The 18851-nt window shown below is 28.5% G+C and overlaps 2 protein-coding genes across 2 annotated transcripts; both read left to right on the forward strand.

The window, feature by feature from the left end:
- Positions 1 to 845: 845 nt before the first annotated feature.
- GO595_002628 (uncharacterized protein) lies at positions 846 to 1178 on the forward strand (the record flags this gene model as incomplete). Its single annotated transcript, XM_067915559.1, has 1 exon — positions 846 to 1178. One exon carries the CDS (start codon positions 846 to 848, stop codon positions 1176 to 1178), a length of 333 nt encoding a protein of 110 aa, XP_067776429.1.
- Positions 1179 to 16928: 15750 nt separating this feature from the next.
- GO595_002629 (fimbrin) lies at positions 16929 to 18773 on the forward strand (the record flags this gene model as incomplete). The annotated part of the gene is made up of 1 exon (XM_067915560.1): positions 16929 to 18773. The coding sequence occupies one exon, from the start codon at positions 16929 to 16931 to the stop codon at positions 18771 to 18773; it is 1845 nt and encodes a 614-aa protein (XP_067776430.1).
- Positions 18774 to 18851: the final 78 nt, after the last annotated feature.

Consider the following 18851-nt stretch of genomic DNA (forward strand, 5'->3'; position numbering starts at 1 on the left):
CACTTACATTATCACAATCATTAGATGCTATTCGAAGACTAATAATTCCTAAATTAGACTATATATTCTTAAATGGCGTTACACCTATTAAAGATGTTCAACAAATCGATCAAAATATTCGTGGATTAATTTCAAAGAAATTAAATGCTTCTGGCATTCCAACTGACTTATATTACACTCATTGGAAAGATGGAGGACTTAGTTTGCCTCTTCTTGAAGAAAGATTTGAGGCTTTGCAAATAAGAACTTTCTTAGGTTTAATTAATTCTAAAGATAAAGGAATTTCCAAATTAGTTCTTAGAAATATGAAAAACGAAGCTAAAGATAGAGGAATTAGAAAAGAAAAAGAATTTTCTCTTCTTGGATATTAGTATGATTTTAATTTTGAAGATATTCAGAAAGCTAAGAAAAGAAATAATATCTTTATTAGGGCACTCATTGCTTCAAAACGTTTAAAAATCTCGTTAAATTATGATGAAGAAGGAAACATAATATTGAAAGATTGTTTCGATGATAATAATGTTAATAACACAATTGAAATTGTTAATCTAGCGCTAGATTTAGTATTAATGCAAGAATTAATGTATTACCTACAAAAGAATTAATCCACAAGAAAAACAGTGAAGTGTCAGATAAGTGTGCAATATGTGAAAATAGTTAGAGACTGTATTAAAGAGAAATATGAAATAGCATCACCTCCAATTATAGAAAATAGTCGAGTCTTTATTGATGGTCTTCCTGACCTGCCAGATAATGTAAGGAACCTAAAACCGGATATTTGGTTCGCACGTGAAGAAGATGATCAACTGAAGATCGAGATTATAGAGATAACATCTCCCTACGGAATGTTTACCGACAACGATAGGGAAAGAGTGTCAACTCTAGAACTCGCTCGTAAGAAGAAAATTGAGAAGTACAGTAAATTGGTTGAAGAAATTCGAACCAATTGGAAAGCTAAAGTGTCACTTTTTGTGATCGTTGTATCGTCACTTGGAGCTGTACCCAACGAAACACTAAAAGACCTTGTTTCTCTTACTGGCGATAAAAAGAAAGCAATTATTGCTGCAATGAAATGTTGTCTAGAAGCATTAAGACACTCGTGGTCCATTTTCACTGGTAGAAATATTCAATATATTGAACAATCTACTACCAATTTCCCTTATAATAGGGAGGACTGAGAAGCCCTTAACTCACTACACTCTCATACGTAATTATCTCTAAGTAAACATTCCGGCTTGCCCCTCTTTTTTTAATTTTTTTCGATCACGCAAAATCAAGAAGAATTAACTATATGACAAGCATCAGCACACACTGACGAGTCCAATGGTGTGCTTTTTGATGGTTTTCAAAAAAAATAATTTTACAATATCTCGAAATTCAACAAAATATATTTTAGACAAGAAAAGTGACAATAGAACAGAGAGAAAACTATGTTAAAGCGTTTAGTTGTTTTAAATATCAACAAACTAATATATAACTCACACATATCAAAATTAAATAAAAAATTTGTTTATGGTCTTTTATTCAAACTCATTTTCGGCCTGTTCATTTTGTTTTGTTTGAATATAAAGATTTATATGAAATGTAGGTCCACCATCTGGCCATTTATCCAAACCAAATAGCATTACATTATTTAAAAACTTCACTCTAGATAAAGCTACATAAAGTGATCCATGGGCGAAAGCCTTTTCACCGATATCGATTGCACATTTATTCTAGTGTTTGACCTTGGCTTTTATGCGCAGTAACTGTCCATGATAACTTTACAAAAAATTAAGACATAAGATTATTTTTCCATTATTAATCTGATACTCAGTTGATTTTGTTCTTGTTACCATTACTGGATTTTCACTGCTATCCTGAGTATCAAAACGAATGAATAGAACATCCAGTTGTTCATCATATCTATAGACATAACCTCTCGAACCATTTATTAAATGAGGTTCAACATTAAGATTTCGAGATAGCATGACTCTTGCACCATTAGAAATTATTAATTGAAATGGTATGATTGCGATTACAAATTATATTTTCTTTTTTTCATTGCTCCACATAGAATCCCAATTTCAGATTTAGTGACAGCACGTATATCTGAAATTGATGATTGTCTTTTTATAGCACCTTCTATTCCATCATTTAAATCACCAACATAAGAGTTTTGTTGACGAACGAAAAATTGTGCATCAATCTTTATTTTTTTTGCAATTAAAGATTTCGGTACTTTTTTCATAATTTTAACATGTTATTCATTCGTGCATTTCGATTATCACCACCAACGAAGAAATCTATTGCTTCGAGTAAATCATCGACTTTTCCGAGACAGAATCTCTTTTTAAGTTCTTTTTCTACTTCAGGATCTAGAGGTTCACCATCTTTATGCTGTCGAATATTCTTTAAAAGTTTTATAAACATTATCTCATCCTCTGATTGCCGCATTAGTGTTTTCAATTTACATTAAATAAACACAGTAAATGTATCACTTTCATGAAATTGCTGAAGTGACTCTAGGAAATCGTCGAGTGCTCTTGTTACTGCAGGTACTTGTGCTAAATCTCCAAATAATAGAATACTTTCGCCCTCAAAATAAGAAAATCCAAATGGACTTTTTACCTGTGCCACAATTTTTCTCAGACCATTTTCAAGCGCAGAATAACTTTAGTCGACATCATTGTTACTTTGTCAATTATAATCACTTTAGCATAAGTCATAGCTGATTCATTTGGCTTTGACACATCCAATGAACAGATAATTTCTTCAATATTATTTATTTTATAAAATAATCCAAATGTTTCTGAATGAACTGTTTTACCATCTATTATACTAGCTGCAATACCTGTAGAAGCACATACAACATACGGAATTTCATTACTTTCAACAAATTTATTATGGAATTGATAGAAAAACTTTTTCCTGTCCCTGCCTTTCCTTTTATGAATGCAGTTAATTGTGGTCCGGCTAATAATCTATTCTTAACTTGATTGAATATATAACGCTGTCCGTCGTTATATTATCTCGCGAAATTTGCTAAATTAATGTTTGATTTATTGATTTCATGATTTTCAAATGAATAACATATATATTTATTTATCTGAAAATCTGAGGGACGATCCAATATATCAGGTATTACATATGTATTTATAATATTTATTGATCCAATATAATTAAATACTTGATCAATTTTGATTTGAATTTCATTATTTTTATATTTTTTCAAAGCATTGAGAGAAGGAAAAATATCATAATTCATTGAAAATATATTTGTTATGAAATCTTGAGTATTATATCTTAAAGAATTTAGCATATAAATAATCAAATTTTAATAATATTGAAATATATGATTTTCTTCTGGAATTGAAACACCATGATATTCCATTGATTGTTGCCAACTTCCTTGATGTGATTTAATTTCTTCGTCTAATCTCCAGCAACCTGCATTGACAGTTATAAAATAGCAGAAATCATTAATATTTGATGTAACTGTGAAACGTTCAGTTAATATTATATGGGGCTCGCCCTTTTCATAATTTTAAGAGCTTTAGCATTTTCTAAATTTTCAGCAGGATATGAAAAATCTGAATCAATTAAAACCAATAAATTTAAATAATAATCTTCCCATTTTGATCCGACAGCAAAAGTATTACTTGGTCGTTCTGTTCGATTTGACTTATTTAAAATAATTGCTGCTTGTTCAAAACTATTTTCTCTATTAATTTTATCAATATATTGTTTGTTTGAATAATTAGATAGAACAATATCATAAAATATAAAAAAATCAAGAATACCGATACGTTCTAAACATCTTTGCATTTGAACACCATTTATATATAAAATCTTCCTGCTTTCTGGAGGTTTTAATGTTAAATATGTGGGAGACATGCTCGATCCGAAATATTCATAAGAAACAATTTTAGTAACAGCTCCTTCAACAGATACTATTCTAGCATGAAAAGAAGTTTGATAAAAATTTTCATTCGTATCATTTTGACGTTCCACTTAAACTTTAAGATTCGGTTCAGCTTTGAAATTATAATTAACGATATAATGTATATCATTTGCTGAACATTTTGTATGAACTGAATCTCTTAAAATATGTGTGTGACCACCCCAAGTTAATAAAAAATAAGGTGAGTATTTCACAATTTTTTCTATTGTCATTTCTAGGTGAAACTAAATCACCATTTTCGTCAATATGTATACTATTGCGAAATTGTTTGGGATAGCCATATTTGCATGCGGCGGTTTCATCACCTTTTCTGCACCTAATTAATTTACACTCATAAATCATGTTTGTCCTCACTAATTCATGAAATTTGGTGTAATAGAAAAAGGTAAAGATGCAAAAAAATTCTCAAAAATGTTTTCTAATGTTAATTTGTCTTTGAGCCATTGAAATTCTTAACGCCAGCAATAATTAGTAACTTCACCATAGTGTATATTTTTAATTAAATGATTAAATCCATTTTTTTTTAATTTTTGTAAATCTTTTTTTCCAAATTAACATTTCTTCAAACTTACAAAATCTAAAATCTAATTTATCATATCCAATACCATTAATAATTCTTTCTGTCTTTCTTACTTCAGGCCACTAATTGACAAAAGTATAAATTATCATGAGATCAGGATCACCTAAATATGAACACATCCCTCTGACATGTGATTTCATTGTTATTTTGATTTTCGCTAATGGGTATCTCAGCAATACCAATAACATCATTGTTTGGTGCAAAAGCTGGAGCAATTTTTGTTCTGTAGAAATTAACATCCAGTGGAGCAATTTCTGACCATAACGGGTTATTATTTTTCAACCAATTTAAAATGAAATTCAGTTTCTCCATGTCGAGCTTTTTATGGCTGTTTAATAGAAAATCTAAATTCAAATACCCTGTACCACTTTTTCTTGAACTCAAAAAAAATGTTTCATGAAAATGAGGTGAACCAATACCACCATTATCAATTTGAACATTACCATATAAAAAAGCGATTGATAAATTGCTATTAATAAGTTATCGTTGATCGCCATCAAGTAATTTGGATATTTCCGGAATATTATCATACATTTCTTCCATTTTACGATTGAATATTTCAATATCTTGCATAATATGAATAGAACTATTTCACTTAAAATAATTTTTATAATATAATTGATAATTTTTGTCATCATCTAATATTGGTGGTGAAGAATAACTTGAATATTTTTTTAGTATATTTGAAAAGTCGAAATGAATAGGTTTTAACGGTTTAAAGTGTTCAATGTATAAAGAATTCAAACGTTTATCATTTTAATACAATCTTTTAGTAAAACGTAAATTCGAGGGGGGTCTGAATTAACGGTGGCAGATTTTGCTAATAAAATAAGTCTATTAATTTTTGTTGGAAGATTAAACTTTAAAAGCTGAGTACGGAATGAAGAAACAGAATAACACAAAGAAAAAGAAAGAGAAGAAAGTTTAGGCTTTATTGCTTTGTTGGTTAAATGATCGAAAATGAATCTGTTTATGGCGAAGAATTCATTGTAGAATTCCATTTAAAGAAGTGAAGTGATTATGAGGTTTTTCTGTAAGCATAGAATTTTAACTCAAATATGATTATCCGACCATTAAGATGTCAAAATTAAATTTATAAAGGAATTGATAATAAAAATCAGGGGGTAAAAAAACTTGATAAAAAACGAACAAACAAACCATGTAATTAGATAAAAAAAAAAAAAACATGTGGTAAGCTGGTTGTTATGATTTACTTCTATAAAATTTCCGGTTGCTTGCTGTAGACCAGGATGTAAAATAGTCGTTTACTAATTTGTCCGTGGTCCTGCACAATTATGAAATAAATTTGTCATTTTAATGGAAGTGGTCAAGAAGCCACCTTCAAAGCTGGAAAGCCTTGATCTTTCAGTATTAGAAGAATTAAAAAATAAAAAAATTTTTATTTCTAATATACAGGAATGCACTATTAGGTCTTCTTCGATGAGAGAACAGATCTATAAAATCAGTAACTTGGTCATAAATGGCAAATCCCTTTCTTTACAGGCGATCGCCAATATCTTTCACATGAAGAAGGGAACCATCGTTAGTCACATCGAAAAAGCTAAACGTTAAATTTCACAAGGCGGGGTAAATTATATTGGAAGACCATCGATTCTAGATTTATATATAATGTTATCACTGAGGCAAAAGGTGTGTGAGGATTATGAATGCCATATTCTTTGTACTTACTCATCCCTAGCCGAATGGCTATATGAGACATACAACATTATCACATCCTCTAACACTCTTGGAACAATTATACGCAAAGACCATATGGTGAAACCAATTTGGGGGAAGCCAATAGAAATTGAAAAATTAGATGCGTCTCCAGAAGATATTGACAGCTATATCAAAGAATTGACATAAATGATCGTAGATCTTCTGGCAGATCTTGTTGCAAACCTTGACAAAATGGGATATGCCGAATATAGTGATTTGAACTCAATGAAGATTGTTATCCCTGATTGGGCGAAAGACAGGTGTATACCAATAGAAAACATGAAAAAAATAATTACGATTTTGCACTGCATATTTGCTGATGAGTTATATTTAAAACTTTTTATCGTTGTTCCAAGTAAAGCAATAGAGAAAGAACTATATGATATTGGTATTACGCCAGACAAAGTAATGATCTGTTATCAGGAAAATGGATTTATAGATTTCATCTGTTTTTTATGTTTAACCCGCAATGTTTTTTTCCCCAAAATAGAAAAAAGATTAGAATCTCATTGAAAGGTAGATCCATACTTCGATAGATCTGCAGTACTGATACTAGATGGTTTGAAGCAACATTTTACAGATCATTTTGAGGATGAATGTTTCGCATTTGACGTGGATCTCGCAGTAATTTTATCCCATTCAAGTGGTCAACCACTTGACTTACTTTTGTTTTCTCTGGCAAAAAGAGTAATGCCAAACATACGTAAAACTGATGGGGTAAGCCCACAAACAAATGATATAATAAGATTGTTATCAGCCATTCAATGCGCCTCAACAACAAGCAATAATGTAAAGTCATTCCAAAGAAGTGGGATTATCACTTACTTTGATTGTGTATTACGATGCACTGTAGATCTAAATTTTGCAAAAAAGGTTAGACTAAATATGATAAAACAAGAATAGAACTTGAAATAAATTTGATAATAGAAGAAGCCAATACATTCCTGCGAAGACATGATGAAGATTGTACATTGGAGGAAGAACAACAAGAATTGACATTGGAGGAAAAGCAAGTAATATGTGAAAAAGAAGAAGAAGGATCATCTCCATTGGATCGATCCCAATTGCTAATTACTCTAGAGAATTTGTTTCCGAGTGGTACCGACCACTTAGTTGGGTCTTGGAAACCATGGAAGAATTGACAAAACGACATTCGAACTTCTTCTTGAGAAAAACCTTGGCGAAGACTTTACCTTCGAATTGAAGCGAGATATTTCAATATTAATCAAAAATTTTCGTTCAATTTCATGTTTGTTTAATAGGTATTTCGATATTGACCGAAAATTTTCATTTAATTATATGTTTGTTAGAAGATATTTCAATATTAACCGAAAATTTTATTCGATTTAATGTCGAAATCGCAATGTTCAACTCGTTAATCAGAAACATGCATGTTCAATCAAAGACAATCAGTTCGGCAAAGACTCAATTCGATGAAAAATATCCAATTCATTTATGAAAGCTCAGTTCAACATAACATTTAGATAATACTAGAAAAAATTAGTTTAATTAAAAACTTTTAGTTGAATTAAAAGTTTTTAGTTTTAACTAAAAACATTTGATTTAACAGTATTGTTTTTTCAGGAGCAAAATGAAAAACAAATTTATGTTATTAATAAATTTTTATTTTTTATCATTTTTTTTTTGTTAGATTCTAGAATCGTGGTCCAATGTTAAAACATTTAAAAAATTTTGTTTTATTTTAAGTATTTTGTTAATATATTAATTTAATTTTTATTTTGTTTTTTAAGATAAAAATGTGATAAATACGTTTTCTATGAAATATTGTTTTATATTAAGATCAGTTTCCACAGGATCACTGATAATTATTCAATTGATTTTAATTTATCATGCGAAGGGGAAAAAAGTGCCGTTGAAAAAATTCAATAATAAAAAACTGTTACTATATTTAAAACAGTTATCGTTAGAAAGTTTTATATCGTTTGTACCAATATATACCCGAATGTGCATTCACATATCGAAAATAAGCTATATACGACAATTACATGAATATGTCATCAATATATTTGAATTTTTTTGAGTTTATTAATATTTTCGATAGATTTGGAAAGAATTTAATATCAAGATTTTATATAATTAAATGAATGATATTTTATTATTTCTAAAATAATTTCTGAATTTTTAATTTCTTAATAGATTAAGATATTATTCTTAGTTTTTTATTAATTATAGATGCAACTATGTATTTATATATTATATAACTATAATATCAAGATCGTATGATGATCGCCATATACAATTATAATTCGATTTTAAGTTAATGATATCATTATACATGTTCAAGCGGTTCGAAGTCAAATTTGAATGAGTGAATAAAAATCACTCAATCAGCTCGTATCGTTCTCAAAACCGTGGTATTGAATCATATTCGGAAAAATAGAGAAATTAACATCATTACATAGATGTAATAATGTATATATATTATATATTTATGATATCAAGATCGTAGGATGATCGCTATATACGATGGGTGGAAATCGCAAGTCGAGTTTAATATATAGTATTAACTGTTGTCTATCATTAGTTTTGTTGTATGTAGTTATGCACAAGTAAATCAACGATTAATAATATACAAAATCATTATCTTTTATCAAAACTAAAATAATGACTAAAATTTTAATATTGATTAGCAGAAAAAACTAAGGTGCAATAGCTTACCGGTAGAGCAAATTTCAAACAATTGTTTATCTTTTGTTGATAAACAATTATCTTTTGTTATTTTAAACCAATTATATTTAAAAAAACAATTTTAATCTAGTTTATATAAACATAAATAGTTTGTGTTTCCCCTAAGGCTTATTTTTCTCTTAGAGAAAATGGTATGAAACTTATTCCGCCATCATTTGTGACTGCAATGACCAGATTATTTTCTTTTGAATAATGCAGTGAAACAATTTCCTTGTAACATCTATGAAAAGGCTTCTTTATATTCAAATAAAATACTTCAAAGGCGATCAGATTTCCTTTTTCACCCGACAAAATCACATAATCGAATGCCTTATTTGAGCTCCAACAACACCAACATTTAATGAATGATGTATCAATACTTCTAATTAAGTCTCCATTAATTGTATATAAGAAAAGTTTATATTTGATGTGACCAGATATGTTTTGAGATGCGTATGTCAAAATAAACCCCCAAGATGGGGTTACCAAAATTTTCAGCGGTTTCATTTGATTTTCAATGTTAATTACGTTCGTTTTAATGCCTTCGAACAAAGAACAAATAACAATTTTTCCTGAAGTAGTTCCACAAACTATAACACCGAAAGTTGTCGAAATTTCACAACAGGATATTTTATCCCCATAAAAAGGAATACTAAACTTATTAAAAGGATTAATAATATTTAGAATTGTGTCATCAGAAACAGCCGCAATAAATTTATCTGTTGAAACAATTAATGAAATATTTGATAGTTCTGGATAAATCATCGAAGTTACACCAGACTTATTCATAACGATTCGACCATTATCAAGTAAACCAATAATTGATGAATCATAAAAATTTGGCATTAACAAATTTTTATTTGATATCAAATTATTTGTTTCTACAACTTGAAATCCGGAATTTTGTATAATAATTTTATATAAAATAATTGCTTCATCATTTAATATTAAAAATTTTATATTTTTATTGTTATTAATTTTCTCAAAAATTGCCGTATTAATTTTGATATTAGTAAATTGTATCGAAGAAAGTTGAAATTTAATTTTTTCTGTTTTTTGAACACTTCTTTTTGGATGTGGTTCATTAAATAGTTTTAATGGAAATTGTCCGATATGACACATTGAAGCTTCAATTTCTGCTCTTAACAAAGGATCTTTTAATGTTACGTTTGTCCAAGCAGATTCATAAAAATAAGGATTATATATATTCTCTGCTTTTTCTGCTTCTTTACCTTCACGTTTATAACCCCAATATAAGTCAATCCAATTATTTAAGTTATTTGAGACGTAATCACTTTCTAAAGCTTTACGATTCATATAAATGAAATCAATTGGCGATTTAGCCCATTTAGGTAAAACTACATCATCAATTTTTTGATCATCAATTTTACCCAAATCGAAATGATTTTTATTAATGAGAAATTCGGATTGGAAAAAAAATTCGGGCGGTAATTCCCTATAATCATTCGTATGATGTGTTACTATATAAAATGTATCTTTCATTGATGAGAATATTCTTGTCGAATGATCAAATCTTCCACTTTGAATTTTAATATGTAATGTAGTAAATGGTTCCATTCGAATAAACCATAAATAAATAGATAATGGACATATTACAAATGAACTATAAAGATAACCTTTTTTATATATTTCTATTAAATTTTCCATTTTTTCATGTAAATCTTGTAGTCTTTCTTCGTTTAATGCTCCAATAGGTTTTGATAAATCGCGATAAATTTTTGGATCATTTAAATCAATTTCATCACTATTATAATCAATAAGAACCCATGGCATAAAAGGATATTGCGAAGGATTATTAAATGAACGACCACTACATATATTAATTTTCATCAAATATTCAAAATTGGATATTTTCCCTTTTATCCATTTTTTAGTATAAGGTAATGAAGTTGAGAATGAATTAATTTCGACTTGTTGAATAATTTGATTATTTATTGAAGTTAATGATTGAATTCTTTGTATAATATCGATTGATAAATATCGAGGGAAATTAATAAAATATGAATTTCCATTTTTTAGGATTATTTCAATTGCTGTTTTAAGTTGTACATATCTTCTAAGATAGATATATGATATCATTTGGATTGGAATTACATAAATTTTATTGGTCGAGTTTATAATGATATGTAATGAATGATGATATATAACAAATTTAGATTCATATGTCCCTTTAACATTAATTAATACACATTTATATGATGTAAGTTGTTTACCTTCATTTTGTTTGACTTGTAATGACGTTTTTTCTTGTGTATTTGATATTTCTAATATTTCAGGTGGTGCAGATTTCTTATATTCTTCTTCAAGACGTTTTTGATATTGTGTTAAAAGTTCAGTGACTGTTGTATTACTACCAGTATCTCGAGTTAATGAAGCAGCTAAATGATTATCAAATTTATGGTTTTGTTTAAGTTTAAATGGACAACCAAATGCACATAATGAATAATCTCGTTTCCATTTAATATCAGAATGCTTTTCTATAGGTGCCCATGGTGCTCCATCAGTATTAACATTACTCCAAAATCGTTCCCATAATTTGGAGTTTTGTTCATGGATAACATGAATATGTTCAATTGTTTCAGAGATTGTAACTATAGATAATTCATTTTGTTTATTAATTTTCTCTTTCATGATATTTTTAATAATATTTTTATGGTTTTGAACAGATGTTTTATATAAAAAATAATCCGTAATAAATTGTGGATCCAAATTAAATTGAAATATTTGTATTTGTGAATATGAAATATTATTATTAATATCATAATTTAAGATATAATTTTTTAATGATTCATTTAATAAAATAAATTTATAATTTAAAAATACAAATTCATTAATATGTTGTTGTATTTCAATTTTAGTAAAATTCATTTGTTTTAACCAAATAATAATATCATTATGTAATTCTTTTAATGAAAAACCTGAAACAATTAATGATAGTTGAATTACATTAAAATATCGAAAATATAATGCAAGTTGATGAATATATTTAACAAATGATATATCTTCCCATTTAAAATCTTTTGTAAATCGACATCCGAATATATATTCATCATTGTTTAACTTATCTTTAAAAATTGGTGACTTTCGATCTTTTGATTTTTGATAAAACAAATAAAACTTAAGTAATGATATGACTGTATTTATATTTTCTTCATTAAATTGTTCTTGTCTTGTTGTTAATAATTTAAGAATTACTTTTAATAATCGTTTTTTATGAGGATCACTTTGAATTTTATTATGTGTACAACAAAATTCGATTGTTGTGAATAAATTCCTCCAAACATTTTTTGAACATTGACATAAAAATGAAAATATTTTATAACTTTCTAGTTTTGGTTGACAAATTGCTTGATAAATTGAATATATAGCCCATCTTTCATTTGTTATATAATCTTTGCTTGGAATTAATTCATTATAAAGTCTAAAGTCATTTCTTTTATATGACATATATGCTAAAATTTGAAACATTTCAGGTGTATCATTTTTAGTTATTTGAATCAATTCATCAAATAATTTATCAGTAAATTTTCGATTTTTAATTTTTTTGAATAAAATTCCTAAAAAATTTGGAAAATCTTTTGATTTCTTTTGAATACTTTTAATCAAATAAAATACCGAAATTAAAATTTCATCTGATTTTAAATGTATAGATTGATAAATTGGAGATAAAATTTTATAAAAATCATTAAATTGGAAGTTATCATTATTTATAATTTTAGATAATAAATTTATTAAATCAATTATTTGTTGTTGATCATTAATATCTATAATATGATATATTAAAGAATTCAAATCATTAATTGTAAATCGAATTATTGACATATCTAAAATTAATTCCATTAAAACATTTCGACATTCTTTTATATTTAATTCATTATTTCTTTGTCTTTTAGAATTAATATCACCACGAACTTCATTTGGATTTTTGTTTTCATACCAATAATAAATTCTTAAAATGTTTAATATATTAACTATTGGCATTAACTCAAAAAACATTGCAGTATAACTTGGGAAAATAATTTTCTTCCAATGATTTAATATTTGTAATTGATCTTTATGTGATGTAACAAACCAAATTTCACTATTCATTAAAATCTGTGTAAATAATTCTTTTTTAGCATTTTCACAGACTAAAATTTGTAATATTCGATGAAAAGCTAAATAAGTATGAATCGATATTTGTTTTGGTGATGAACTACATAATAAATGAGATATAATAGAAAATCCTTTTGCTTGAGAAAAATCATTTTGTTCAAGTTCACCAGTCAAAAAAACAACTTCTAAAACAGAAATTATTCCTAAAATTCCGAAATTTGATGTTTTACCTGATTTTAAAGGTAAATCGATTTGAGCGAACAAAGGTAATAAAATTTCAATTCTAAAAAATAACAACAAAATATCCGCAAAATTTTGTGCTTTAATTGTTATTACATGTTCAGATATCGATTTCATATTTTTTGCATTATAATAAATAATTGGAGAATTCTTAATTTGTGTTGATCGTGGGCCAATAGCAAAAATAGAAATTAATTGTTGTTGTGTTAATATTGGATATAATCCGAAATTACTAATTCTTGCATCAGAATCTTTATTTCCGCCAATTTTATAATGAATTGAATTGCTAGAAAGTTCAAGATGTAAAGTAGTAACAATTAATTTATTACTATTAATATATATCGAATATTTATTTGATTTTAAATCAAATTCTATATAAAGATGATTCCATTTTCTTTTAGAAATAGGAATCCCTGTCGAAATAATACTTGATATCAGTTCTCCATTCTCCAAATAAAGTGAAAATAATACTTTATCTTGTGAAAATATCGAAAATAAGTTTGTTCTAACGTCTGATTCAAAATATAACCAAAATATATAAGAAAACCCATTTTTTGGTATTGTTATTTTTTGTGAATGTTTAAAACGTAAAGGAAATGTAACAAAAGGATTATTAAAAGCACTTGAAAATATCGCATGTAATGGTTGAAGTAATTGTGAATGCATTTCAGAGATATATCGATTTTCAATAGGAATAAATAATGAAATAAAACGTTGTACAATAACAGGTGATGAAAAAAATGAAGAAATTTCAACAATAAGTGCTAAAATCTTTGGGATTTTTGTTGAATTACTTTCTCTATATTCAAATAAATAATCAAAAAGTAAAAGATCAAAATCATTGATATGACATTCATAACAATTTTTTTGATCATATTTACATAAATCATATGAAAAATTTATTATATCAATTGTTTCATCATCTATAAAAAGTTTAAATAAAAGATTCATTGCTTGTCCTTTTTTAATTAAAAAATTTGGGTATTCATATGAAATATTTGTGTCGTTTTTTCCTGAAAGTAAAATTATTAATAAATTTAATTCTTCTATTCCAAGTTTAAACTTTTTTAATGGTGTTTCTAATGCTAAAATACAAGTTGAAGGTAAATCATTAACTTCTGAAAATAATAAAATAATTTCGGAAAGTAATTTATGAATTTCATTACTATTATCATAAAGAGAAAATTGATTTTTTAATAAGTCACAAATCTGTTGAGATAAAAGTGATGAATTTTTAGTTTCACGAATTGTAGAAACTAAATCAATCATTAATGAAACAAAGTTTATTTTAGGTAATGAAGGACGAACTTGTTCAATTACATTACAAATAGAAAACAAAAAATTTTCTGAAATATTTTCATTGTTTGCATAATTTTTTATTTGTGAAAGAACAAAAGGACGAACATTATTTTCATATAATAAAGACAAGAAAAATGTTAAAAAAGAAATATCATCGAAAAATAATTTGATCATTCCGGAATCCTCGAAACAACAATTAATAAGTTTAAACAATGATAATCTTGCTTTTTCAATTAGATCTTTAGAAATTGTTTGATTAAATTCTTCATTTTGAAGTTGCATTGATAATAATCGAATACATCTAATAAATTTATGATCAGAAATAATTAATTCATTAATTTCATGATGAAGTAATATACAAAAATCAATAACATCTGTAAATAATAATGGATATCTAATAATTAATGATAATAATTTCTCAAATGTCTTAGGAGACAATTTAATAATTGAAAAAACCGAATAATAACGAATTGAACAAAGTGTTTCTAATTGCTTCATTTCGCAATTTTCATTAAATATTGTAATTGATGGATTAAACAAATTTTGTGGGATTTCTAAATTTTTTATTTTTATATTATGAGAAATTTTTAACCAAAAAAGAATTAAAAATCCATAAAACTCATTAATGAAAGGTGAATCTTCACTTGCATTAATTAATAATATATATGATTTAATAAATGATTCTGCAATCGAAACTGATTTCCCTATTAATCTAACAAGATGATCTACAAATGAAATCAATGGTTCTTTACATAAATCATTTAAATCTGCTTTTGGTAAACTTATTTCTTTGATTAAATCAATTCCATCTTCAAAAGTTTGAATAGATGAAAAATTAAAAACACACTCAGGACTTGGAGAAGGTTCGAAAGATTCATATCTTTGTTCATTAGGAAGTATTAAGTCATGATTTTGTGATTCAATTTTCCCAATTATATCTCCTGGTAATGTTTGAAAAAAAGAAATAATTTTGTTGGTTTCAAGAAAAGGTAAAATGTTTTCGAAGATAATAAATGCTTCATTTTGTAATTTATGTAAAAATGATTGAATAACTTCAAATGAATGTCGAATGATTTTTGGTGTTATATATTCTTTTTTATTCATACAAAGAATTGATATTAATAAGCCTAAATCATTCGCATTTGATTTATGTCTTAACCCTCCTTCTTCCTTAATTAATAATTCTAAATATATCGGAAGATATGATGCAATTTCTGGTGTAACTGATGGATTCGCAAAAAAATAATTTGTAAATGACGAATAAATTGAGGAAAATAATTGCTTGGTAAATGATTGGGAAATAATATAAAAAATGTCAGTGAATGCCATGTTAACCATGTCTTGAAATTCATGATTTGAAATGAATGTAAATGCTGGAAATAATGAATCGATACCTTCCGGAGTGGTGGTAATTTCGTATTGAACTAAAAATGCTATATATTGATAGAGTACAAAAAAACCTAAATAATTGTTAACAATTGGATCTTTTAAATCTGCTTTTGGAATCTCGCTTAAAGAAAATGTGTCAAGTGATAAATAAATTCCTAATTTGGATATTAATTCAAAAACAGATTTTGCATCTTTAGGAATTGATTTAATTTGTTGACTATTTAATAATTTGATTTGGATATTTTTGAGAGACTGAAATTTTGAAAGACGTGAAATAGCATCTTTGGTTTGTAGATTTGCATGACACGATAAAATAGAATATACAATTTTTTTTCGTTCTGGATGAGATGGATCCATCTGGCCGTTCAATAGTTTACATTTTTTTTAACGTGTTTTTCGTAAAAAGCCAGAATTCATTTTATTTGTTACAAAATCATAAAATAAGAATGAAAAAACTAAAAATAAGTCATAACCAAATTCAACAGCATCAACCTCAAATATAATTTTACATAATTACATTAATTTTCTAAAAATATTTTTTTGGTTTTTTAATTGCTTTCATAGTTAACAAGACATTTGCAATAAGTTAACATGAAATATATCTTTTTATAGATATTTTTATTATTTTATTAGCTTTTTAGAATTTCATCCACACAAGACTTCGATTGGGGCACCCTTCGATAGCCGTTATCGGTGATTTCACTTTTCATTGAGTTTTCGGTTTTTTGAATGGTTTCAGTGATCAAATGTCTTTGATGATAAAATACATTTATCTTTAAATTGTAATAATATTATATTGATATTTTAGATTATTTTATTACCAAACTATACTTAAGATTAAATATTAAATATTTTCATATTATTTAATTTATATAAGAAAATATTACTGTTTTATTAATTATCCATAAAAGGGACAAAATGAACTATTTAAAAACACTTCACTTAACACATTATATGCCTGTTAACGCAAACGAGTACATCCCAAAGTACCCACAACTCACACCTGATGAAATTCTCATGTATTCCCAGCACTTCAACAGCCTTGATGCTGATGATTCTGGAAAATTAGGAATCACCGAAATCATGGCCCTCTTCAAGTCTATTCAAGTTCCAGCTACACGTGATGAAGTTAAGAAGTACATCGAAGAAGTAGATATCGATGGTGATGGCCTTATTGACTTTGGTGAATTCCTTACAATCTTCATCAAAGAAAAGGAAAGTGGTGCAGCATCCAAACTTAGTGAAGGTCTTAAGAAGCAACAAAACCTTATCAAGGCAGCTGGTGCCCGTGGTGAACACGCTTATCCACAAGAAGAAGTCACTGGTTTTGTTAACTATCTTAACCAAGAACTTGGTGAAGATCCAGCCCTTCAACACATCCTCCCAATTGATCCAGAAGGTGATGCTCTCTTCACAGCCGTTCAAGATGGTATCCTTATGTGCAAGCTTGTTAACCTTGCTGCTCCAGACACAATCCATGACAAAGTTATTGCTCTTCCACCAAAACTTAACCAATACAAGATCCTTGAAAACTGTACACTTGCCATCAACTCCGCCAAGTCCATTGGTATGTCAACAGTTAACATTGGTCCACACGATATCCGCGAAGGTGTTCCACATCTTGTTCTTGGTCTTACATGGCAACTTATCCGTGAATCACTTCTCAAGGATATCCAACTTACAGTTCACCCAGAACTTTTCCGTCTTCTTAAGCCAGGAGAAACAATCGAAGATCTCCTCAAACTTAAGCCAGAAGAAATTCTTCTTCGTTGGTTGAACTATCATCTTGAAAATGCTGGAAGCCAACGTCGTGCAACCAACTTCACAAAGGATCTTTCTGATTCTGAAATCCTTACCACAGTTCTCAAGCAAATCGCACCAGAATGCTGCACAATGGCCCCAATGCGCGAGAGCGATCTTTCCGAACGTGCCGAATTAATGCTCCAAGAAGCCGACAAGATCGAATGCCGCAAGTTCGTTACACCACGTGAAATTGTCCGTGGCCATCCAAAGCTTAACCTTGCATTTGTTGCTAACATCTTCAACACACGTCCAGGACTTGAGCCATTATCCGAAGCCGAACTCGCACAACTCGATGAAGCATTATTCGCTGCACAAGGCACACGTATCGAACGTCAATTCTGCCTCTGGATGAACTCATGCGGCGTTGATCCGTTCGTTTCCAACCTCGCTGATGGCGTCAAGGACGGACTTGTCTTACTCCAAATGCTTGACAAGCTCGAGCCAGGATGCGTCAACTGGAAGCAAGTCAGTACACAAAAGATGAACAAGTTCAAGGCAGTCCAGAACAACGACTATGTTGTCAAGATCTGCAAGGACACACTCGGCTTATCACTTGTCAACATCTCCGGCGCAGATATCAATGATGGAAACACTAAATTGATCTTAGCCGTCATGTGGCAAATGATGAGATACGACTACTTGAAGACATTCAAGAAGCTCGGCGGCGGCGCTAAGATCAAGGATGAGCAAATCGTCGCATGGGCCAACGAGAAGACAGCCGGCAAATGCGAAATCAAGTCGTTCAAGGACGATGCAATCTCGGACTCTAAGCCAATCTTGACACTCATCGACGTCCTCAAGCCAGAGACAGTCGACTGGTCAATCTACGACAGCTCAGGCGAACCAGAGATGATGGCACGTAACGCGAAGTACGTATTGTCAATGGTCCGTAAGTTCGGTGGCACCGTTTATGCACTCCCAGAAGATATCGTTGAACATGTTCCTGAAATGGTTATGACTGTTTACGCATCATTAATGGCTATTGCTGAACAGTAAGTAAACAAAATCATGATTTGAATTCGATATAAAAATGACGTTAACATTAAAAGGGTTAGAACCCGCTTAATTTTCAAT

This window comes from Histomonas meleagridis (assembly GCF_020186115.1).
Source record: "Histomonas meleagridis strain 2922-C6/04-10x chromosome Unknown contig_20, whole genome shotgun sequence".
Classification (NCBI taxonomy): Eukaryota; Parabasalia; order Tritrichomonadida; family Dientamoebidae; genus Histomonas; species Histomonas meleagridis.